At 36.9% G+C, this 25,760-nt stretch overlaps 1 protein-coding gene across 3 annotated transcripts in view; it reads left to right on the top strand.

The window, feature by feature from the left end:
• Window positions 1-25,760, top strand: part of LOC309963253 (CD302 antigen) — a gene marked incomplete at both ends in the record, with an annotated part of 131,658 nt that overhangs the window by 62,516 nt on the left and 43,382 nt on the right. For all 3 annotated transcript variants that reach the window (XM_082841539.1, XM_082841538.1, XM_082841540.1), the window contains 8 exons: window positions 2,457-2,683; window positions 6,842-7,007; window positions 8,492-8,659; window positions 9,864-9,980; window positions 13,386-13,580; window positions 16,240-16,466; window positions 18,022-18,190; window positions 21,821-21,970. In XM_082841539.1, coding sequence (XP_082697665.1) covers window positions 2,457-2,683; window positions 6,842-7,007; window positions 8,492-8,659; window positions 9,864-9,980; window positions 13,386-13,580; window positions 16,240-16,466; window positions 18,022-18,190; window positions 21,821-21,970 — 1,419 coding nt within the window. The remainder of the gene's footprint in view (window positions 1-2,456; window positions 2,684-6,841; window positions 7,008-8,491; window positions 8,660-9,863; window positions 9,981-13,385; window positions 13,581-16,239; window positions 16,467-18,021; window positions 18,191-21,820; window positions 21,971-25,760) is intronic.

Below are 25,760 nucleotides of genomic sequence, written 5' to 3'. Positions count from 1 at the left end.
TCTCCCAAGTCATACATTTGTTCTCTACATCTGTGTCTCTGTTTCTGCCTTGCAAACCAGTTCATCTGTACCATTTTTCTAGATTCCACATGTTTGCATTAATATACGATATTTGTTTTTCTTTTTCTGACTTACATCACTCTGTATAACAGTCTCTAGGTCATCCATGTCTCTACAAATGACCCAGTTTCATTCCTTTTTATGGCTGAGTAATATTCCATTGTATATATGTACCACATCTTCTTTATCCATTTGTCTGTCGATGGGCATTTAGGTTGCTTCCATGGCCTGGCTCTTGTAAGTAGTGCTGCAGTGAACGTTGTGGTACATGCCTCTTTTTGAATTACGGTTTTCTCAGGTATATGCCCAGTAGTGGGATTGCTGGGTCATATGGTAATTCTATTTTTAGTTTTTTAAGACACTTCCATACTGTTCTCCACAGTGGCTGTATCAATTTACATTCCCACCAACAGTGCAAGAGGGTTCCCTTTTCTCCACACCCTCTCCAGCATTTGTTGTTTGTAGATTTTCTGATGATGACCATTCTTACCGGTGTGAGGTGATACCTCATTGTAGTTTTGATTTGCATTTCTCTAATAATTAGTGATGTTGAGCAGCTTTTCATGTGCTTCTTGGCCATCTGTGTGTCTTCTTTGGAGAAATGTCTATTTAGGTCTTCCTCCCATTTTTGGATTGGGTTGTTTATTTTTTCAATATTGAGCTGCATGAGCTGTTTATATATTTTGGAGATTAATCCTTTGTCCATTGATTCATTTGCAAATATTTTCTCCCATTCCGAGGGTTGTCTTTTCATCTTGTTTATAGTTTCCTTTGCTGTGCAAAAGCTTTTAAGTTTCTTTAGGTCCCATTTGTTTATTTTCGTTTTTATTTCCATTGCTCTAAGAGGTGGCTCAAAAAAGATGTTGCTGTGATTTATGTCATAGAGTGTTCTACCTATGTTTTCCTCTAAGAGTTTTATAGTGTCAGGTCTTACATTTAGGTCTCTAATCCATTTTGAGTTTATTTTTGTGGATGGTGTTAGGGAGTGTTCTAATTTCATTCTTTTATATGTAGCTGTCCAGTTTTCCCAGCACCATTTATTGAAGAGACTGTCTTTTCTCCATTGTGTATCCTTGCCTCCTTTGTCATAGATCAGTTGACCATGGGTGCGTGGGTTTATCTCTGGGCTTTCTATCCTGTTCCATTGATCTATATATATGTATTTTTTTATCCCTTTTCTTTTCTTTTTTGTTATTTAAATGTATTTACTTAATTATTTATGGCTGTGTTGGATCTTCGTTTCTGTGCGAGGGCTTTCTCTAGTTGCGGCAAGCGGGGGTCACTCTTCACTGCGGTGCACAGGCCTCTCACTATCGCGGCCTTTGTTGTTGCGGAGCACAGGCTCCAGACGCGCAGGCTCAGTAATTGTGGCTCACGGGCCCAGCCGCTCCGCGGCATGTGGGATCCTCCCAGACCAGGGCTCGAACCCATGTCTCCTGCATTGGCAGGCAGACTCTCAACCACTGCACCACCAGGGAAGCCCTGATCTATATTTCTGTTTTTGTGCCAGTACCATACTGTCTTGATGACTGTAGCTTTGTAGTATAGGGTGAAGTCAGGGAGTCTGATTCCTTCTGCTTAGTTTTATTCCCTCAAGACTGCTTCGGCTATTCGGGGTCTTTTGTGTCTCCATACAAATTTTAAGATATTTTGTTCTAGTTCTGTAAAAAATGCCATTGGTAATTTGATAGTGATTGCATTGAATCTGTAGATTGCTTTGGGTAGTGTGATCATTTTCACAATATCGATTCTACTAATCCAAGAACATGGTATATCTCTCCATCTGATTGTCTCATCTTTGATTTCTTTCATCAGTGTCTTACAGTTTTCTGAGTACTCCATGCGCTTCTGAAGAACTTTTTGCTAAATTAATCTTTGCTCATTTGTCTCATACTTTTTAGTAACTGCCTTTTTCAGAGAGGTACTGTAAATCAATAATTCAAATATATCCTCTTAGGGGTGGTTGTATACATTTTTTCGTGGGTTCTCCCAGATGAAAACTTTAAGGGGACACCCAACACCTCCTGTTGAAGCAGTTCAAACAAAGGAAGAATTCGACACCGATCTGAAATGGTAATCTTATTGCCATTAGAAGTCGTCTACTTTTATTTATAGCTTTTCTCCTATTGCAGTTTACTTTTATTTATAGCTTTTCTCCTTCCTAAATCAGATCAACTAAATCAGAATTTTGTTCTAATTGTAAAAAACAAATTTGTGGTTCACAAATTTACCTAAGGTATACAGCAAAACATACCTAGTTCTCCCACCCAAAGTCTAAAACAAATGAATAGATAAGTAATATCTAAAGTACATTATTACAGGGAGAAATTTGAAAAAACGTCCCATGACTTGCCAAGTAGGTGGTTTTTGTGGCTTTATTTTTCTTTTACACACAGAAATTGAAAGCAGACAGACCTTGCAGAATACTTCAGAAACTGTGAAGTATCAAAATAATCTGTACAAAATAATGCTGAAGACTCTGACTTGGACTGATGCTCTCAAGGAGTGCCAGAAAGAAAACATGCAGCTGGTGAGCATCACAGACCCTCACCAGCAGGCCTTCCTGACTGTGCAGGCGGTCCTTCATAACACTTCTTTATGGATTGGACTCTCCAGTCATGACGTAAGTTTTCAGTCCCACTGCCAGGATTGGGTGACGGAATGTGACATTTTTTATTGCACACAGCATCTCTCATATCAGACTAAAAGAAACCAGAGATCATAAAATCTTACTCCAGTGAATGAATTTCATGAGGTATGTAATTTTTAGCAGCAGTCATCTTTCCACTGTTGAAAGATCAGGTGCTTTATCGTTTAGCTTAAGAAAAATGTCTAATGGACATAGGTAGCTGAGCACTTCTTTTTATTTATTCCAGTCGAAGATGGAGCTGGAATCAGGAGCTGCCATGTCTCCTCAGCCAATGAAAAGAAGAGAGGGAGGGAAGAATTAAAAATTCAGATGGGGTTGGGTGAGCAGAAGCCCATGAACGTTATTAAAGGGCTTTTTATCCCTTTCCGAATCAGCAGACTGAAATTAAGCCACTCTGCAAAGGGATTAGAATAGCGCTTTGCCACATCTCAAGCCCTGATCTTGGGTACTTCTCATTCATTTCATAGCCCAGCAAAGAATGCTAGTCTCCTATTAATTCCCAGCACTAAAGTACATACATGTAGCACAAACAGGAATGTTTATGCTACTAAAGCTTTTGGCTGTAATTAATAGGGAATCTTTTTTTTTAAATAAAGCTGTAGCATTCCTCTTAGCATTGTAGGCCATTTTTGCCTCTTTTCTGAGCCTTGTATGTAATAAGCTGATGCTCTACCCACGGAGATGTATTGAAAAGTAAGATATAGGGCTGGTCTAAAAGGCTGCGTACGTTGTGCACTGATGGGGGTGCCACTTATTTATAAAGATTGTGATGTGAATTTTGCTTCCTGCGTCTGTGCAGTGTGTGACCCGTAAAGCCCTAGTTAGATAAGTGTCACCTGAACCAGTATTCCTAATCCACTCTCGGAGGGAAGGTAATTGGGAGAGTAGGAAAGAAGTGTCCATTGCATTATGAAGCAAACCTGAGTTATGTAGATGGTAGGCTAACCCTCAGTATACCAAGATGGTTTTAGGGCTGCATGGAGAAAATGTGATTGAAGACAAGTTAAGTCCTTGCGCAGACCCCAAGTTGAACTGGAGAATGGATGAAAAACTTAAAACTTAAGACTCAGAAGTAAACATTATCTTTGACAAACTCTGGACTTACTACCACCAGCATTTGTCAGAAGCTCAATTAAAGAAGCAGTATTTAGAAATTGCTTGAAGACTAGCTTCTCCAAAATTCTGGATTTTAAAATGTACCCTCAGGTCCAGCCAGGTTATCAGCTTGAACTGCTTCCCTAGACCTCACAGTATCAATTCCTTCATAACATTGCTTTACTTCCTTTCTCTTTTGTGTTTGGCATTATGTGAAACCCATCACTGTGTCTCTTGTGCGGGTGGTAATTAAGTTATCACATTTCCTAGTTTTAACCACCTTAAACCTTTTTAAACAAAAGCAGTATTGTCGCTGGAGAAAAATCATGAAGTTAGAATAAATTAAAAGAATAAAATTGGAATCACCTATAATTCCAGTATCTAGTGATAAATGTGGTTTAAATATTTGGTATATATCCTTCAAGTTATTTTTCTATGTACACGTATTTATTTTTAAGGCACTTCGGATCATACAGTTTTGTAACTTTATTTCCCCACTTGATGATTTCGGTCTTCTTTCTTATCCTATTTTCAGTCATCACCTGTGTTTTTCTTTTCCCTTTTGCTCTTTAACATATTAAATTTTACATAGCTCGCTCTTTTGTATCTTCATGAGCTGCCTGAAATCTTTGGAACATGGCAGAGTGTAAGTAAATACAACTTTACATTGAAAGCAATGGGAAGGTTTTGAAAGATTTTAAACATGGTAGTAACGATATCAGATTTTGACTTGAGAAAAACTATGCTGGGCAGAAGCTGGGGAAGGAAGTGAGCAGTCCAGAGATAGAAGACCAGTTAGAGTTTCTTGTAGACATTCATGCAGGAAATGATGTTGGTCTGGACCGAGGCATGTTTACAGTGTCTGCAGTGCAGCAGTTCTGGGTTATAGAAGGTCTGGAGTGTGGCTGTGAGAGCAGGTCACTCGAGTACATAGAAGTGAAAGTCCATAGAAGAAGAGGAAGTCAAGAAGGCTTGGGAACGGTGTGAGTCATCCACATGAACACAGACGTCCCTAAGTCAGTGGTTGGACCAGGAGGACAGAGCAGGGCATGGGACACCTCCTTAGTAAATATCAGGAAGGAGCAAGGGGGCCAAGACCAAAGTGAATGTCAGAGAGACGGAAGGACTCTGGGAGTTTGCCAAGACCTCAGTGAATGTCAGACAAGAAGGGCATAAACCTCAAAGGAAATGACTGAAGGAAATAAAAATACCCACTACCTCATTCTCATGGCTCTGTGGTATCTGAGACTAAAAAAAACAAGCAGCCTTCCCTTGGGGATGCTGAAAGGAACTTATTCTATTAGAAAAGACAGGTTTTAATCAAGATCAATCAAGGTCTAGAATTTAGTGAAGAGATACTTACAGTCTTAATAAAGAGATTTAGTGTTCAGTAAAGAGATGGTGGGAGTGGGATGACTTATCTACAAGGAACAGAAGTTCCAAAGGCCCAGGGACCTGGATTAGTTGAGAGTGCAACAGGGGGGAAGGAATCCAGGGTAATACTCAGTACAGGCAACATCACAGGGGCAAAGGGCCACATTTGAGGCCACTTGGTTTAGAGATTAACTGGCCATAAGTTTACAACTGGAACACTGGTAGAGAACACTTCTGAATGAAACAGTTGGTGGCGTTGAGGTTTGACCACATTTGCTAGTTTTGGTTCACTAAGGAGACTGTGAGACTGTGTGTGGCCTTTGGCCCAATGTTCCAAATAAACCAGTGATGCAAAATTGCCCCAGGCCTCAGGAAAGCATAGCTCAGTGGGTCAGTGTGGAAGGGCTGGTGCTCTGGCAGCACCACAGGAAAACTCAGGCAGGCCTGTACTTCACAATCCATCTCCTGCACATCTGTACCTACCTTGTAAAGCCTCTCTCAAGACAGGTGGGTGGTCAGGCCCTTGTCAGCATGTAAAGATAGATGTTCACAGACTTCTAGCGCACAATAGAATGTATTGAATAAGGAAATTTCTCTTCAAAGACAAATGTGAAAAGGGTGGTGTGAGAGCCACAGGGCCTGAAGGTTTAAGAGGAAGGGAGCTGACGTCTCTGTAGCTCTTGTTGTGTACCAGATAGCCACTGACTTATGTGTCTTACACGTTACCCCATTAATTCCAACCCCATGAGATTAAGTGTCACATCCATTTAATAGATGAAGGGATGGAAAAGTGGCAAGGTAATGCCACAATCAAAAGCTAACAAGTGACCGAACCGGAATTCAAAACTAGGTATGCTTAGCTCTAAAGCCCGTGTTCTTTCCACTACTACATATTATCTCTAAGTTAATCAGAGCTTACAGTGGTCCTCACTCCATTTTAGCTTTCTGATTTCCAACAACCAATGGTTCCAATTATGTGTGAGGCAGCAAAGCATAATGGTTCAGACCATGGACTCCAGGGCCTAAATGGCCTGGATTTGTATCCCAGCACTGTGGTTTACATTCTGTGTGACTGTGCACATTACATGACTTCAGTTTTCTCATCTGTAAAATGGACATAATAATAGTACCTATCTCGTATGGTTGTTATGAGGATTATATAATATTTGCAGAGTACCTAAAACCATGCCTGGTATGTAGTAAGTGCTGTGTAAATATGTGCTAAACATAAGATAAAATTAAAAATTATTAGATTGGGGACTTCCCTGGTGGAGCAGTGGTTAAGAATCCACCTGCCAGTGCAGGGGACACGGTTCAAGCCCTGGTCTGGGAAGATCCCACATGCCACGGAGCAGCTAGGCCCATGCACCACAACTACTGAGCTCACACACCACAACTACTGAAGCCTGCATGCCTAGAGCCCATGCTCTGCAACAAGAGAAGCCACCACAATGAGAAGCCCACGCACTGCAATGAAGAGTAGCCCCAGCTCGCCAGAACTAGAGAAAGCCTGTGTGCAGCAACGAAGACCCAACACAGCCAAAAATAAATAAATAAAATTAAACAAATTTAAAAATTATTAGATCGACCACGAGGGTCAAAATCATACAATAGGGATAACATGAAGTGTAACCACTTAAGATATATTTCTGCTCCATACAGGATGAACTCAACTTTGGTTGGTCAGATGGGAAACATCTTCAATTTAGTCGCTGGGCTGAAAATAATGAACAACTTGAAGACTGTGTAGTATTAGACACTGATGGATTCTGGAAAACATCTGACTGCGATAATAATCAACCAGGCGCTATTTGCTATTATTCGGGAAGTATGCTAATTTCAAATATTTTAATTCTTAAATTGTTATCAGTCTCATGAGTAGTGGAATTTTGAGGAAATGGTTTTGTAAAATCTGGTTTTAAAATTATAAAGCAATTATAATCATGTCCTTTTTACAACAAAATCTGTTGTGAAAATTTGTATTTGAGGAGAATTATTATATGTTAAATATTTTGTCATTAATTTGTTATTTTAGATATGTTTTATCTTTATTTTTGTCACCTGACGATAGTAATTGACCTTTGAGTTTTAAGTCCTTGTTAGCCTCATTTTGCATACATTTTGTGTTTATATTCTTATGGAAAACTTACACTTGTGGGAATTCTTTTGTAATTCTTATCATCAATGCTTAACATTTCTTTTATGAGTCACTGTTAAGATTCATTTGGTTGCTAACAGTAATTAGCTCACGCTAGCTTAAGCCAAAAGGAAAATTTAGATCCTCAGAAATGGGGATAGAGCTGAGCCTCCCGAGGAGAGGGGATCTCAAAGCCAGAGATGCTGTCTTGCACCTCTCCTTTCTGTTTCTCTCAGTGGATCTGCACTCTTCTCTTTATGTACTTCCTGCTTCTCTCTGCACTTCCTGCTTCTCTCTGCACATGGTGAAACGTGGCAGCTCTGCAGCTTTCAATTTTAGCCGTAACTGGAGATGAATTGACTATCTCTGAATTCCACTTTTCAAATCTGAAAAGAATTGAAAGAGAGAATCTGATAGACTCAACTTAAGTCAGATATGCCGTCTCTAGCCCAGTCGGAGGAAAGTGGTTTTACAGCTTCCAGGGGCCCACATCTGTGGGTTTGTGGTTAGAAAAAACACTACTTCACAAAGGGAGTTGCTGTGAGCTGGGAGAAATATTGCATAGTCTCTACCATGTGTTGAATCAGTGTGATTGGCTTTGAATAGAGCATATCTCTATTTGCATCTTTTTGAATCTGTGGCCTTTTCATAAAATGAAAAAGAAATGCTGAATTCAGATTTTTCTAGATGTCAGATTTTAAATTATTTCTGTTTGCTTTGGTTAAAGCAATAACTTATTTAGAACATCAAGTATTTCATAAGATGTTCTTTTAAAGTTAGAGAAGGTATCAGTAACCAGAAAATTGAAGATGAATTCTCAAAGTCATATTTAGGTGCCTCTTATTATGTTTGTATAGTTTCTCTGAAGTGGCCCCTTGTATTAGAAGTTTGGTGATGCAGGAAGACAGAAACTGCATTTAACCTAATAACACCTCATTTTCCACATTCTTCTACTCATTCCACATCAGGGAAAAGAAAATTGTATTAAGTAATTTCCTTCCTACAGAAAGCCGGTTAAGAGGTCACATTTTATTTGAGCATAAACAGAACAAGCATCACCAGGCTATTATTTCTTGGCTTCCTGAATATTTCCTACAAATCAAGTCTAATTATGATGAACAGGATTTAACATTTATATCTGAAGTTAGAATTCTTACCATTAATTCTTTTTCTAGATGAGACTGAAAAAGAGGTCAAACCAGTTAACAGTGTTCGATGTCCGTCTCCTGTTCTAAATACTCCATGGATACCATTTGAGAACTCTTGCTACAATTTCATGATAACAAAGAATAGATATATAGTGACAACACGAGATGAAGTTCATTCTCAATGCCAGACACTGAGTGAGTATGTTGTATGGCCATTATATGTCGCATTATGCTCGTTAGTAAACAAATCTCATCTGAGTGTATTATATTCAATAAATATTTCTAATTAGCGCTAGTAACTAGAACTCAAAAATATTCATCTCCTAATTTCTACATTATCAATGACAAAGTATTAAAATTTGTGTTTAGTTAAAATGGAAAGTATAGGAGTTATCTCCTTTCTTACCCATCCATTAGGGAACTAGTCTCTCTTTAGATGTATAAATGGGTTCTACTTAAAAAGAGAAAGAAATGACACTAGAGAGCAGAGAGCTGGATATTAAATCAAGTTAGGCTGTGGGCAGAGAGAAAATAGGCCAGTTTGAGTAGTTGAAAACTTAGATAAGCCAGAAAGAAGCAGCTCTGCTTAAAAGAAATACATATTTCATACTTTCAGCTCTCAGGACTCTCCAGATATTTCCTATGAGATCCACTGAGGATTTGTGACTTTTGAACAATGGACCCATCAACTTTATAGGAAGTTCCTATGGAAAATATCAAACCATTATTCCCCAAAGTGTGTTCTGTGGAACACTACTCTTGAGATGTTCTGTAAAGAAAAAGATCCTTAGTTAAAGAACAAGGGTGAGAAATACCACACATCTTCACTTCCTTTTAAACATTATCAAATGTGCATTAGCATATACTTTAAGAAATACTGACATGAATGAACTAGTTTACTTTTGGTTAACCAAAATTTGTAAAGTTTTTTTCAGTGTAGCTCTTTTCCGAGGAACACACTTTGGGAAATATTAAACTTTTAAAATCCTGTTACAACAGTCATCGCTAAGGAAAAGGAAGGTCTGTCTTTTAGCCCATCTAAGAGGTTTTTATTTATTATAGTCTTTGACAGTGTGTCATTAATATAGGTGGATTTGTACCAACTCAAAATAAGCCTTAAATGGGGAAAAGGAAAGTGAATCAATGTTTCAAATTCTCCTCTCAGCTACTAGTTTTCCACTATTCTGTGAGACCAAATTGAAGATCAAAATGTTTGAAAATGTTTTAACCTATTCATTTAGTACAACAAGATAGTTTTAATTTATATGTCTTTCTTATTTTCTACTATTGTTTAAGTTTTGGAGTGTGTTAAACTGGGAAATAAAAATTACTAAATCTGTCAAACAAAGTGTTCTAAATAATTAATTATTTAAATTATTGACTCTTTTTTATTTAACAGATCCAAAATCACATATTCTGAGTATTCGAGATGAAAAAGAGAATAGCTTTGTTCTTGAGCGGCTTCTACACTACAATTACATGGCTTCATGGGTCATGTTAGGTATAACTTATGAAAGTAAGTTGTAAATCTACTGTTTTTCACTATTTATATTCATCGTTCATTATAAACTACTTGTTTATCAAGCTGTGAAAGTATATTCTTCAGAGTATATGTTAATCAGTATACAAAATTATAATTATGCACTTAGCATAACTTAATACAAATACCAAGACAGTTTTTGTGTCTCTGCTCTGCCACTAAAATGCCTTTACCACCAAGCTTAGAGTTAAATGGTGGAAAATAATTTCCTTTCTTCACCCTCCCTCCTAGCAGTACAAGACTGACTAAAATGACTGCACTCCTGCATAAATCTCCAATACTTACTTTATATCTCTATGTATGTGGGATGAGTGAGAAGAGAAATACGCTTCTACTAATGTTGCATCTTTGGTTTTATATCATTGGCTTGGGGTATACATTACAAAAATGAGACACATAGTCTGCCAATGGGATAGAATATTTGAGATTGCAAATGCCACAAATTCAAGATATAATTGCTATGAAAATTTTTTTTAAACACAGACTCTAATAATAGGGGAAATAAGACCAATTTAGAAAGATACTCAATTAGAGGTATCCTGAAAATCATAAAGTTTTGGAATTAGAAAAAAATCACTTTGTGGGCATAAAGCATTAAAATCATACATTCACCCCAAAAAAAGGGGCTTAATAAGGGGCACAGGACAATGATAGCTAGAGGTAGGGTAGGCAAAGAAACTTAATTACTCAAATCTGACCATTTTAAAAATAGTCTTCTCTTTGCTATCTAACGTGTCTCTTTCTTAGAATTACTCAGGTTTTTCTTAAATGTTTATGGCTTGCAGATGAGTTAACAAAAATTAAGCTATCAAGTAATGGGTAAGACTTGGGTTGCCAGCTGAAGATTAGTTCATCATGGTAGGACTTAGTTGCCCAATTCTTTTCTCTGATGATGCTTGAACACTCTTAAATTTAAGAATGGAAGAAAATGGAGAAGAACTAGGTAGAAAGTTCCCAGGCTTTACCTGAAAGTGACTGAGGAAACAGTGATCCCATGTGGAGCAACAGAAACTATACCCAGGATATAGTTAGAGATTTCAATTGTACCCTTTGCTGTACTTTGTTAGTTATATTATCAGAAACAACTGAAAATGTATTCTGTATTCTGCAAAGCATTTTCAGATCTGTAGGCTTTCTTTTAATCATCTTAACTTCTTTTATAAGATGTAGTTGTAACAAAACTTCTATTAAAATATACAGACATATAAGAGACATATAGAAAGATATTTCCAGCAAACAGTAAATTTGGCTTAAAACTAATTCTTACTGGCTTAATTTATATCCATAGTGGTTTTTTATCACTTAAATATTATTTAATTGTATATACCACCTATACAAAGGATTCTGGTTTTTTTTTAAAGTTCTGACTCTTCAAAAGTAGGGCCGCGAATAGAAATTACTAAGAGAAGCCATGTGTCAACTGAGAGATATTTCAAGCCAAGTGAAAAAGTGACTCTTCTGTTATAACAGCTTTAGAAATATACCATTGCCCATCGCATGGGCCAGAAAATTGTAACTTTATTAACATTGGGGGAGAGGGAGAGAGGGACTCAAAGACATGAGGTGAGATAAAGCAGCAAGCAAGAACCAAATCACATGTACCAGATTCCTTGTGTATCATGGCTGCAGGCAGATGTTTAGGTAGAATGCCTTGGGAGACGGTAATCAGTGAAAGGAAGAAATAACCAGGACAACAAGGAGTATGTGTAGGTAATAATGACATCACTCTTCATACCAATTCATAATTTTAATAGGCCTAGCAACTTGTTTTACCAAAAACTTTAGTAAGGTATATTCACGTAGCATACAATTCAGCCATTTAAGGTGTACAATTTAGTGGCTTTTGGTATAGTCACAGGGTTGTGCAACTATCGCTGTCCCCCAAAGAAACATCATACCCATTTAGCAGTCCCTCCTCATTCCCCATCCCCTCTCCCAACCCTCAGCAACCACTGATCTATTTTCTGTCTCTACAGATTGCCTACTCTAGGTATTTCATGTACGTGAGATCATATAATATGTGACTATTTTGTGAATGGCTTATTCCACTTAGCATAATGGTTTCAAGGTTTATGCATGTGGCACTGTAGCAAGTATCATTCCTTTTTTGGCTGAATAATATCCCATTGTATGGATATACCTCATTTTATTTATCCATTCATTAGTTGATGGGTATTTAGGTTTTCACTTTTTTGGTTATTATGAATAACATTCATGTACAAGTTTTTATGTGGATATATGTTTTTGTTTCTCTTGGGTATATACCTAGGAGTGGAATTGCTGGGTCTTTGTGTAACTCTTTGAAGAACTAACAGACGGTTTTCCAAAGCTGCTGTACCATTGTCCATTAGGGGTTCCAATTTCTCCATATCATGCCAACAGTTGCTTTTATCTGTTATGTTGATTATAGCCATTCCAGTGGGTATGAAGTGGTATCTCATTGAGGTTTTTATTTCATATCCCTATTGATTAATGATATTAAACATCGTTTCGTGTGCTTATTGACTATTTGTATGTTATCTTTGGAGAAATCTATATTCTGATCCTTTTCCCATTTTTTAAATTATTTGTCTTTTTTATTACTGAGTTTTAAGCACTTTTTAATGTATTCTGGATATAAGTCCCTTGTCAAAGAAATGATCTGTAAATATTTTCTCTCATCACTTTCTTGGTAGTATAATTTGTAGCACAAAAACTTTAAAAATTTTAATGAAGCCCAGTTTGTCTATTTTTTATTTTATCACTTGTGTCTATCGACTTTGCCTATCCTAGGCTCGTGAAGACATACTCCTGTGTTTTCTTCTAAGAGTTTTATAGTTTAGCTCTTACATATAGGTCTGTGATCAATTTTGGGTTTTTTGTATGGTGAAAGGAGAAGGTCCAGCTTCATTTTTTTTGCATGTAGATATCCTGTTGTCCCAGGAACTATTCTTTCCCCATTGAATTGTCTTGGCACCCTTGTCAAAAATCAATTGACATAAATTGTGCACAGTTTAGGTCCAGAGAAGAGGTTTCTATCACTAGTTTTATATATGTTAATTTTTTAAATAAAATAATTATGTTAATTTCCATTACAATTAAACATATATGTAGGAAAAAATGAATATTGGATGAAAAAAATAACAGAATGTAAAGTTATTTCAGGATGGTAGAATGATAAATAAATATTAATTTTCATGTTTATAATGTGTACTTTCTATATTAAAAATAAGCATGGTTTACTGTTAGAAAATATTTTAGAGGGATACACATAATTATACAACCTTTTAGAAGGTGGTGAAAGAAGAAAGAAAATTAGTTGAGTTTGAAATATTAACCTCATAAGTGTAACTCAAGTCTTGATTTAATCTCTAAGCATAGAAAAAAGTGTTTCTTTTCTAGATAATTCTCTCATGTGGTCTGATAAGACCACGCTGTCGTATACACACTGGAGATCAGGAAGACCAGCTGTAAAAAATGACAAGTTTTTTGCTGGCTTGAATACTGATGGCTTCTGGGATATTCAAACCTTTAATGTTGTTGAAGACATACTTTACTTTCACCAGCACAGCATTCTGGCTTGCAAAATTGAAATGGGTAAGTATGCTAATGTAGGGTTTCTACTCCAGGGAAAGAGAATGTAAAGTCATTAGCTTCACTAGCGGGAATCATGCAGTTGTACTTTTTGAGTGGCTCCCTTGTATTCAGTCCTATGAGAGGCGCTGGAGACGTCACAGAGGAAGGAAAAGACACACTCCCTGGTGTCATGGTCTTGATCTCAAGGAATAAAATGTAGTTGGGGAGACAGCATTAAATGTTTATCACTGTTTTATGCAGGTTAGTCTTAGGTTATTTGGTACAGGCTTACATTTGTTGGGAAGTCAAAAGAGACCAATGAAAACAGGAATAATGAAAACAAAGAATGTACTGAGGAGGAGGGAAGACTTGGTTGGGCCTTGAAGGCTGGATAAGATTTCTATAAATAAGGAAGTGTGTTTGGGTAGAGTTTTGACATTACAGGCCGAAAGTGAATGTCTCTCAACCTTGCCTAATTCCTTAAATATGTGTATTTTTAAATGCATGTCAGTTTTTAAATTTTCACAGCTTGAAAACTGTTCCTATGGCCATTCTGCTCTAAGCCCTCTGCTAACATGGAGCCCATCACAGTTGCATCCAGGCCCATTTTCTCCCTCCACAGTCCTGCAGAATAACTTTCTGATGCACCATTTCCATCAACAATCTCCAGGGATTCCCTATGATTAATTGCTTTGAGTTCATGTAAGCTTTTGAGACTTTTTAGAAACCAGAGTCTCTTCTAAAATTCTAGGCTTTCTCTCAGTCTCCATTTTTTTCCCCATTTTTGGTTCAGTAAGTATCTTTTCCTGTCACGCTGATCTCTTCACTGTCCCATGTACAGTGTATACCCATTCTCATTTGCACCTTTATTTATGGTTTTTTTTCCCTGTCATGATGTCTTCTACCTTCTTTTTTCTTTCCTTTTTAAATAAAATTTTCATTTTAGAATAGTTTTATATTTACAGAAAAGTCACAGAGATACTACAGAGAATTCCCATATATACCATAACCAGTTTCCCCTGTTGTTGACATCTAACATTAGTATGGTACACTTGTCACAACAAATAAACCAATGTTGGTAAATTATTATTACCTAAAGTCCATACCTTGTTCAGATTTTCTTAGTTTTTACTTTATGTTGGTTTTCTGTTCAGGAATTCATCCAGGATACTGCGTTACACTTGGTCTTCATGTCTTCCTAGGTTCTTCTCAGCTGTGATAGTTTCTCAGATTTTCTTGCTTTTTTGGACAGTTTCAAGGAGCACTGGTCATGTGTTTTGTAGAATGTCCCTCAGTTTGGGTTGGCTGATGTTTTTCTCATGATTAAACTGGGGTTATGGGTTTGGGGTTTAGGGAAAAAACCACAGAGGTAAAATGTCATTCTCATCACATCCTGTGAAGGGTATATTCTGTCAGCATGACTTACTTATCACTGTTGATTTTAACCTTGATCACCTGGGTCTAGGTAACGTTCATTAGCTTTCTCCACTGCAGAGTTACTCTTCTTCCCCCTTTCCATGTCATACTCTTTGTAAGGAAGTTACCATACTCAGTCCTTACTTGTGGAATGGAGAGTTATTCTCTACCTTCCTGAGGTGGGAAGTATCTATATAAGTTACTTGGAATTCTACACGGGAGATTTGTCTATTCTCTCCCGTTAAAAAAAATTTATTTCGTCATTTATTTATATCAGCACAGGCTCATGGTTATTTATTTTATACTTTGGGTTATAATCTAATAGACTATATTATTTAATATTTTGCTCAAATTGTTTTAGATTTGGCCATTGGGAGCTCTTTTACTTGCCTTCTGTGTCCTTTTGAAATACAATCATTGTGGTTTTGTTATTACTGTTGTTTGTTTTTAGCTGACTTTCTGGTTACCTTATTTCTTTTTGGTTCTAATTTCATCTAACCTAAAGTCTGGAGATCTAATTTATCAAGCAGGTTTTCTGACTCCCTTAATTCAGATGACTCTTTCTTTCTCTAGTCAGTCACACATATTTTAGTGGTTAATTGTTTTGCCCTCATTTCAGGTGGTGTTGTTTTCTGTGCCCAACTAATATGTGAGCTCCTTAAATAAAAGACAATGTTTATCCCTTTGTTTAATCACTCAGACAATTGTAATAGTTAAGAGCCTATTATATATGCTGTGGCTATAAGAGAAAGTATGCATTTGACCTCCCTTATTAATAAGAGGCCCAGTTTTATTTATTTTTTATTTATTTATTTTTTAAAGTATCTGATCAAGGCTATCCAAGGGTTCAGGGGAGGAAGTTTTTTTTTTTAATATTTATTTATTTATTTATTTTTGGCTGTGTTGGGTCTTTGTTTCCGTGCCTGGGCTTTCTCTGGTTGTGGCAAGCGGGGGCCACTCTTCATCGCGGTGCGCGGGCCTCTCACTATCGCGGCCTCTGTTGTTGTGGAGCACAGGCTCCAGACACGCAGGCTCAGTAATTGTGGCTCACGGGCCCAGTTGCTCCGTGGCATGTGGGATCTTCCCAGACCAGGGCTCAAACCCGTGTCCCCTGCATTGGCAGGCAGATTCTCAACCACTGCGCCACCAGGGATGCCCCGGTTTTATTTAACTTTTGAAATGATTGCATGTCCAACCTTACCCAAAATATGTATTTTGAATAATTTAAATTTAATCACTAACACTTTTAATTTAAATATTACAGTTGACTACAAGGAAGACTATAATACTACTCTGCCACAGTTTGTTCCACATGAAGATGGTATTTATAATGTTATTCAAAAAAGGGTAACGTGGTATGAAGCATTAAATACATGTTCTCAAAGTGGAGGTCATTTGGCAAGTGTTCATGACCAAAATGGCCAGCTTTTTCTGGAAGATATCGTAAAGCGCGATGGATTTCCACTATGGGTTGGGCTCTCAAGTCATGATGTAAGTCTTGTTTTGTTTTCCAGAAATTTTCCAAATATGTTAGAGGGCTGGAAATCTGAGCATAAGATATTAATTCAAAGTATAACATCAGATTAAGTCCTCGGATTACATTTGCATCCCATAGTGCTTTCTATCTTTTCACAACATAGAGCAAATGGAAAATTATATTTATAGAGTGATCTAGGCAAATGGCCAGGACTGCAGCTGCCCTGGACACTGCCAAGCCATCCCAAGGGCTTAGTAGATTAATGTCTCAACGACACCCCTGTAACCTATTTGGGATAGACCAGTTGGAGAGCTGGTGAAAAGGGAATAGCACAGGATCAGAAAAACCTGAGTTCCAATACGAGTGGCAGGTCTTCTGTTTACATGTTGGGTGATCACAAGCAAGTTATTAAACCTTTGCAAGCTTATTTCCTCATCTGTAAAATTGGGGTGATAATATTTTCCTTAATAGAGGATTATTAGCACAAAATTTATACTGTATAAGGTGCCAAGTAAAACTCTTAACATTAGGACTAATAGATGTATATTTTCTCCCCACTTTCCCCCTAGAAATTAACACTAATTTGAAAATAATTTTCTGCAGGTAAACACATCTTTTGTACCACTATTCGAACCCTATTAATTAGTATATTCATGTACTGATAATGATGTCTAGTATACAAAAAATAGACATCTATTGAGATTAGAATTGAAGGCCTAATTTAAATAATCTTTAGAACAAAGTGGGGAAAATAAAAGGATGGCAAATTAGGATTATAGAATCGAGGACAAGTCAAAACTAATCTTCCCGTATGAGTTTCTTGGGAAGTATTTTTCTCTTCCAGACCCCTGCTGGTTGATGACTTCTGTAATATGAAAAAATCTAGCCAGAGACACAAACCACAAAACTATAAAACATAAAAGACAATATTTAGAATAATGTGAAGGTTGAGACTGTAAATCTGTAATTGTGACAAATGGAAGACATTTGCATGTCATCTAATTTCAAGTGTTATATAAACTCATCCTTTAAACAAAAAAAAACAAATCTAGAGATATAGTAACCCTGTCTCTAACTTTAAAGTCCTATTTAAATTATGCCAGAGCAAATGTCTCAGATCAATGCATCAAAAATAAATCCCTGATTTTACAAGTTGGTCCAGATCTACAATACTTGTAAGCAAATAATTAACACTCCATCCCTGTATTTTTTATAGCATGCATGTTCTTCTTTTTTTTTTTTAACATCTTTATTGGGGTATAATTGCTTTACAATGGTGTGTTAGTTTCTGCTTTATAACAAAGTGAATCAGTTATACATATACATATGTTCCCATATCTCTTCCCTCTTGCGTCTCCCTCCCTCCCACCCTCCCTATCCCACCCCTTCAGGCGGTCACAAAGCACCGAGCTGATATCACTGTGCTATGCGGCTGCTTCCCACTAGCTATCTACCTTACGTTTGTTAGTGTATATATGTCCATGCCTCTCTCTCCATGCATGTTCTCCTTAATGTTCTTTTTGAAGTCATACATCTGAATTCAAGTTATCTCTATTATTCTTAACACAGGGAAGTGAATCAAGTTTTGAATGGTCTGATGGCAGTGCCTTTGACTACATCCCATGGAAAGATAAAAAATCTGCTGGAAATTGTATTGTCTTGGATCCAAAAGGAATTTGGAAACATGAAAAATGCAACTCTGTTAAGGATGGTGCTATTTGTTATAAAACTACAAAATGTAAGACTTGCTTTCAAATAACTGTATATTTACTGAAACATGACATTTATTTTATGCACATGATTAAATACTCAAAGGAACTTTTTGTAGATTTTAAATAAAGTTTATTCACAAGTCCTATCAAAATACTTTTGATACTTTGTGAAGAGAAACAAATATGATATGCCCATTCAGGGAATTTGTTCTCAAAGACTTTCAATTGTTCTGTCACTAGATGAGTTTTACTCTAGAATTTGTGAATTTTAATTTCACTTAGCAATGTTTTTCAAAGACTGAGATGCTTCTTTTAAAAAAGGGTTCCACAGCATAGAAATTTGGGAAATACCTCTATGATTTACCGTATTGATGGCTCTGAAAGTTTCTATAGTAAAGAGTTTCTATAGTAAAGAAATGTTTTGTGTAACTAAATGTCTTCCAAACACATAGGATCCTTAAAATCTAAGGAAAGAGCCCCTTCCATCAGGGACTGGACCTGGGGTCGTCCCTGGTGGGTGGAGTACGAATCATGATGAAGAGCACAAGAACCTACAACACAAGCTGTAGAGGCGCTCTGGGCAGGCCACGAGATGGTGGCCATGTGGTTATCTGAAGCTTCTGGTTCTCTCAGTGCTTACCATATTTTCTGTTCTGAAGAATCCTCAAGAGAAGATTTAACATTTGGAATTTCAACGGATTTAAGCAGAAGAAAATGTGAACATCTTATCTAGATATACAAGTGAATACAAGAAAAGGAGAATAATATAGAGAATGAGGAATAAAGACACAATCAAGAACTGACATCTTAGTTGTTAGGTATAGAAAATAAATTTAATCTTTTAGAAAAACAATTGAAATACATGAGAAATATGATAAAGCATGTAGAAATGGAGAGGACATCTGTGTTAGAGAAACAGACTTTATAGGATAAAGGAGAAAGAAAACAGCTCAAACACAAATTCAGTGATGTACTGGGTTGAATGGTGTTCCCCAAAATGCATGTCCACCCAGAACCTCAGAATGTGACCTTATTTAGAAATAGTCTTTACAGAGGTAGTTAGTTACGATGAGGTCATACTGGATTAGGATGGACCCTAAATCCAGTGACTGGTGTTCTTATAAGAGGAGAGACTCAGACACACAGGAAGAAGGCCATTTGATAACAGAGGCAGAGATTGCAGTGATGCAGCTACAAGCCAAGGATTGCCAGCAACCACGAGAAGCTAGGAGAGAGGCATGAAACAGATCCTTCCTCAGAGCCTCTAGAAAGAACCAACCCTGCTAACACCTTATTTTCAGACTTGTAGTCTCCAGAATTATGAGAGGATAAATTTCTGTCGTTTTGAGTCAACAAGTTTGTGCTAATTGATTATGGCAGCCCTGGGAAACGAATACAAGTGCAAACTTATACTGGATCTTAAAAAGAAAATAACAAGTACTGGTGAGGATGTGGAGAAATTGGAACCCTTGTGCATTGCTGGTGGGAATGTGAAATGGTGTGTAGCCACTGTAGAAAATGGTATGATGACTCCTCAAAAAATTTCACATAGAATTACTGTATGATCCAGCAATCCCACATCTGGGTATGTACCCAAAAGAAGTGAAAACAGGGACTCGAACAGATATTTGTAAAACCATGTTCATAGCAGCACTATTCACAATAGCCAAAAGGTAGAAGCAACTCAAGTGTCCATTGATAGATGAATGGATAAGCAAAATGTGCTGTGTACATCCTGTGGAATATTGTTCAGCCTTAAAAAGAAAGGAAATTATGACACATAATGCAACATGGATGAACCTTGAAGACACTAACATTATGCTTAGTGAAATAAGCCAGTCACAAAAGGGCAAATACTGTATGATTCCACTTATATGAGGTACCTAGAGTTGCCAAATTCACAGGGACGTAAAGTAGAATGGTGGTTGCGGGGAGGAGGGAGGAATGAGGAGTTATTATTTAATGGGAACAAAGTTTCAATTTTGCAAGATGAAAAAATTTTGGAGGTGGATGGTGGTGATGTTTGCACAATAATGTGAATGTACTTAATGCCACTGAACGGTACAGTTAAAAATAGTTATAGTGGTAAATTTTATGTTGCGTGTATTTCACCCCTTTCAAAAAAGTTGAATCTTCTTGAGATGAATATACAAACTTACCACAATGCAAGAGTTGGAAGCAAAACTTCATGAAGAACAGTAAGGACAGAAAATGTATGCAGTCTAAAACAGCCCAGTTGCAGCCTGGACTAGAAACAAACAGACTTTGAAGATAAGGCATTTCCACATGTTCCCAGTGTAAGAAGAATTTTTTTAAAGCCAGCCCATTCATAAAAGTCCACTTGTCCTAGCCATGCATTGGTAGCCAATGTTCAACATGTTTTGCATCTAATGAAGTAACACACATTACTGCCTGTGCAATGAAGGAGTAGTCAGCTGTATATTTTTGGCAAAGAAACTATATTCACAATGTGGTAGAATCAAGAGCTTGCTAATACCGTCTTCCTCCTCCGGCAGCACTAATGAAGAATTGTCACAAGTCTTACACACTTTGCAGATGAATTTGCAGATGACCAAACGTCATCTGCAACTAGGAAACTTACCCAGGAGTAATCAATTGTCAAACTGAAGGAAGACTTAGAACTCAAACTAGTGGCATTAGTGGGAAGTATGGAGGCAGAAGCCAATCAAATAACTAGATTTCAAAAAAGAACAAGCCCAGGGGGAGAAACAGAGGATGGAGAAGCAGAAGGAGGAATGGAGAGCCATCCTGAAGCCTCTTGATGAAGAAGGAAAGGACAGCAGCCATTCTTCTGGAATCATAGGGATCATAAATAAAAAGAATTCTACCAAACTGTGACAAGGAGAAAAAAGCAGAAGAGGCCTTCAGTGACTGAAGGATATGCAGACCATACATAATGCATACGGAACAATGGTTTGGGTTGAGATTACTGGCCATACGAGGTCAGATATTTGATTCAGATAATCTGTACCCCACCAACAGGATGCCAGCAATTTACTTTCCAGTTCTCATACTCTCTTCTGTTGGAATTAACAATGGTCTTAAGGGGCACAGGCTTCGTTACACAGGCTTCTTGTGTTACACAGCACAATTAAAAATTAAAGAGTTTAAATGGAAACAAGGGGAATTGTTAAGAGCTGCGAAGCTACACTTCTTTTGTTTGAGACAGATTTTGCTGTGCTGATCTGTTGTGCTTTGTAAACAAATCACCAAATTTTCACTTGTGGGTGTGATTTTTTTTTTATGGCAAGGTACAACTACGTTTTTATTATTACTATAAAAAGGAATCCAAAGAAATAAAGAATTTTAATTATTATTTCAAAGTAGTTACAGGTCTACCCAGGCTGTCTTTTCTTCTTCTCCTAGTCTGTCTTTCCAACTGTTTTTACTTTAGTCTAAATTCATCTTAGAGGGCTAAGTACTTTCCTTTGTATTCTCAGTTTTAAAAATGGTATCCCCAAAACTAACAAGAATGCAAGTGTGGGCTGTAGCTCTCTCCGATGTGTATTGAGTTGAATGCTTCTTACCCACAGGAACCACAGTGTCAACCACAGTGTCAGTGACATTTAATGAGAATTTAAAAGTCAGTCATTTTTTTCTGTGCATTTTCACAGTTATGTCTAACATTTTTACAGCTAAAGAGGTGTCCTCTCATACATACTCATCAAGATGTCCAGCAGTAAAAGGGAATGAGTCACAGTGGATTCAGTACAGGGACCACTGTTACACATCTGATCAGGCATTGCACAGTTTCTCAGAAGCCAGACGGTTTTGTTCAGAGCTTGGTAAGTTAAAATGTGTTGACTTTCTTTGACTCAGTAATTTAATCATTGGAATTTTTCTTAACGAAACCCTTTAAAACAAAGATTGTATTTTTTAAAATATTTCTAAAGTACTCACTAATTATAATAGCATTATTACCCAATTGCCAAGTGGTGGGGAAATGGTTAAGTATTTTATGATATATGAGCTCAATGTAATATTGAAATAGCCATTAAAAATGATCAGTGTCAAAAAAAAAAAGATCACTGTCAGACCTAGGGACACATACAGACTGAAAGTGAGGGGATGGAAAAAGATATTCCATGCAAATGGAAATCAAAAGAAAGCTGAAGTAGCAATTCTCATATCAGACAAAATAGACTTTAAAATAAAGACTATTGCAAGAGACGAAGAAGGACACTACATAAGGATCAAGGGATTAATCCAAGAAGATATAACAATTATAAATATTTATGCACCCAACATAGGAGCACATCAATATATAAGGCAAATGCTAACAGCCATAAAAGGGGAAATCGACAGTAACACAATAATAGTAGGGGACATTAACACCCCACTTTCACCAATGGACAGATCATCCAAAATGAAAATAAATAAGGAAACACAAGCTCTAAATGACACATTAAACAAGATGGACTTAATTGATATTTGTAGGACATTCCATCCAAAAACAACAGAATACACTTTCTTCTCAAGTGCTCATGGAACATTCTCCAGGTTAGAGCATACCTTGGGTCACAAATCAAGCCTTGGTAAATTTAAGAAAATTGCAATCATATCAAGTATCTTTTCTGACCACAATGCTATGAGGCTAGATATCAATTACAGGAAGAAAGCTGTAAAAAATACAAACACATGGAGGCTAAACAATATGCTACTAAATAAACAAGAGATCACTGAAGAAATCAAAGAGGAAATCAAAAAATACCTAGAAATAAATGACAATGAAAATATGACAACCCAAAACCTACAGGATGAAGCAAAAGCATTTCTAAGATGGAAGTTCATAGCAATACAGTCTTACCTCAAGAAGCAAGAAAAATCTCAAATAAACAACCTAACCTTACACCTAAAGCAATTAGAGAAAGAAGAACAAAAAAACCCCAAAGTTAGCAGAAGGAAAGAAATCACAAAGATCAGATCAGAAATAAAAAGAAATGAAGGAAACAATAGCAAAGATTAATAAAACTAAAAGCTAGTTATTTGAGAAGATAAACAAAATTGATAAAGCATTAGCCAGACTCATCAAGAAAAAAAGGGAGAAGACTCAAGTCAACAGAATTAGAACTGAAAAAGGAGAAGTAACAACTCACACTGCAGAAATATGAAGGATCATGAGAGATTACTACAAGCAACTACATGCCAATAAAATGTACAACCTGGAAGAAATGGACAAATTCCTGGAAAAGCACAAGCTTCCAAGACTGAACCAGGAAGAAATAGAAAATATAAACATACCAATCACAAGCAATGAAATTGAGACTGTGATTAAAAATCTTCCAACAAACAAAAGCCCAGGACCAGATGGCTTTACAGGCGAATTCTATCAAACATTTAGAGAAGAGCTAACACCTATCCTTCTCAAACTCTTCCAAAATATAGCAGAGGGAGGAACATTCCCAAACTCATTCTAGGAGGCCACCATCACCCTGATACCAAAACCAGACAAAGATGACACAAAAAAAGAAAACTACAGGCCAATATCACTGATGAACATTGACGCAAAAATCCTCAACAAAATACTAGCAAACAGAATCCAAAAGCACATTAAAAGGATCATACACCATGATCAAGTGGGGTTTATCCCAGGAATGCAAGGATTCTTCAGTATATGCAAATCAATCAATGTGATACATCATATTAACAAATTGAAGGAGAAAAACCATATGATCATCTCAATAGATGCAGAAAAAGCTTTTGACAAAATTCACCCATTTATGATAAAGGCTCTCCAGAAAGTAGGCATAGAGGGAAGCTACCTTAACATATATGACATAAAGGCCATATATGACAAACCCACAGCCAACATCATTTTCAGTGGTGAAAAACTGAAAACACTTCCTCTAAGATCAGGAACAAGACAAGGCTGCCCACTCTCACCACTGTTATTCAACATAGTTTTGGAAGTTTTAGCCATGGCAATCAGAGAAGAAAAAGAAATAAAAGGAATCCAAATCAGAAAAGAAGAAGTAAAGCTGTCACTGTTTGCATATGACATGATGCTATACATAGAGAATCCTAAAGATGCTAACAGAAAACTACTAGAGCTAATCAATGAATTTGGTAAAGTAGCAGGATACAAAATTAATGCACAGAAATCTCTTGCATTCCTATACAAGAGAAAGTGAAATTAAGGAAACACTCTCATTTACCATTGCAACAAAAAGAATAAAATACCTAGGAATAAACCTACCTAAGGAGACAAAAGACCTGTATGCAGAAAATTATAAGACACTGATGAAAGAAATTAAAGATGATACAAATAGATGGAGAGATATACCATGTTCTTGGATTGGAAGAGTCAACATTGTGAAAATGACTATACTATCCAAAGCAATCTACAGATTCAGTGCAATCCCTATCAGACTACCACTGACATTTTTCACAGAACTAGAACAAAAAATTCACAATTTGCATGGAAACACAAAAGACCCCAAATAGCCAAAGGAATCCTGAAAAAGAAAAATGGAGCTGGAGGAATCAGGCTCCCAGACTTCAGACTATACTACAAAGCTACAATAATAAAGACAGTATGGTATTGGCACAAAAACAGAAATATAGATCAATGCAATAGGATAGAAAGCCCAGAGATAAACCCACGCACATATGGTCACCTTATTTTTTTATAAAGGAGGCAAGAATATACAATGGAGAAAAGACAGCCTGTTCAATAAGTGGTGCTGGGAAAACTGGACAGCTACATGTAACAGAATGAAATTAGAATACTCCCTAACACCATACACAAAAATAAACTCAAAATGGATTAAAGACCTAAATGTAAGACCTGACACTATAAAACTCTTAGAGGAAAACATAGGCAGAACACTCTATAACATAAATCACAGCAAGATCCTTTTTGACCCACCTCTGAGAGAAATGGAAATTAAAACAAAAATAAACAAATGGAACCTAATGAAACTTAAAAGCTTTTGCACAGCAAAGGAAACCATAAACAAGACGAAAAGACAACCCTTAAAATGGGAGAAAATATTTGCAAACGAAGCAACTGACAAAGGATTAATCTCCAAAATATACAAGCAGCTCATGCAGCTCAATATCAAAAAAGCGAACAACCCAATCCAAAAATGGGCAGAAGACCTAAATAGACATTTCCCCAAAGAAGATAATCAGATTGCCAACAAACACATGAAAGGATGCTCAACATCACTAATCATTAGAGAAATGCAAATCAAAACTACAATGAGGTATCACCTCACACTGGTCAAAAAGTCTACAAACAATGCTGGAGAGGGTGTGGAGTAAAGGGAACCCTGTTGCACTGTTGGTGGGAATGTATACTGATACAGCCACTATGGAGAACAATATGGAGTTTCCTTAGAAAACTAAAAATATTACTACCATATGACCCAGCAATCCCACTACTGGGCATATACACTGAGAAAACCATAATTCAAAAAGACTCATGTACCACAGTGTTCACTGCAGCTCTATTTGCAATAGCCAGGACATGGAAGCAACCTAAGTCTCCATTGACAGATGAATGTATAAAGAAGATGTGGCACATATATACAATGGAATATTACTCAGCCATAAAAAGAAACAAAATTGAGT

The sequence above is a fragment of the Leucopleurus acutus genome, assembly GCF_964270905.1.
Source record: "Leucopleurus acutus genome assembly, chromosome: 6".
Taxonomy (NCBI): Eukaryota; Metazoa; Chordata; class Mammalia; order Artiodactyla; family Delphinidae; genus Leucopleurus; species Leucopleurus acutus.
Note: the sequence above shows the minus strand (reverse complement) of the source record. Positions and strands in the feature narration are given on the sequence as shown.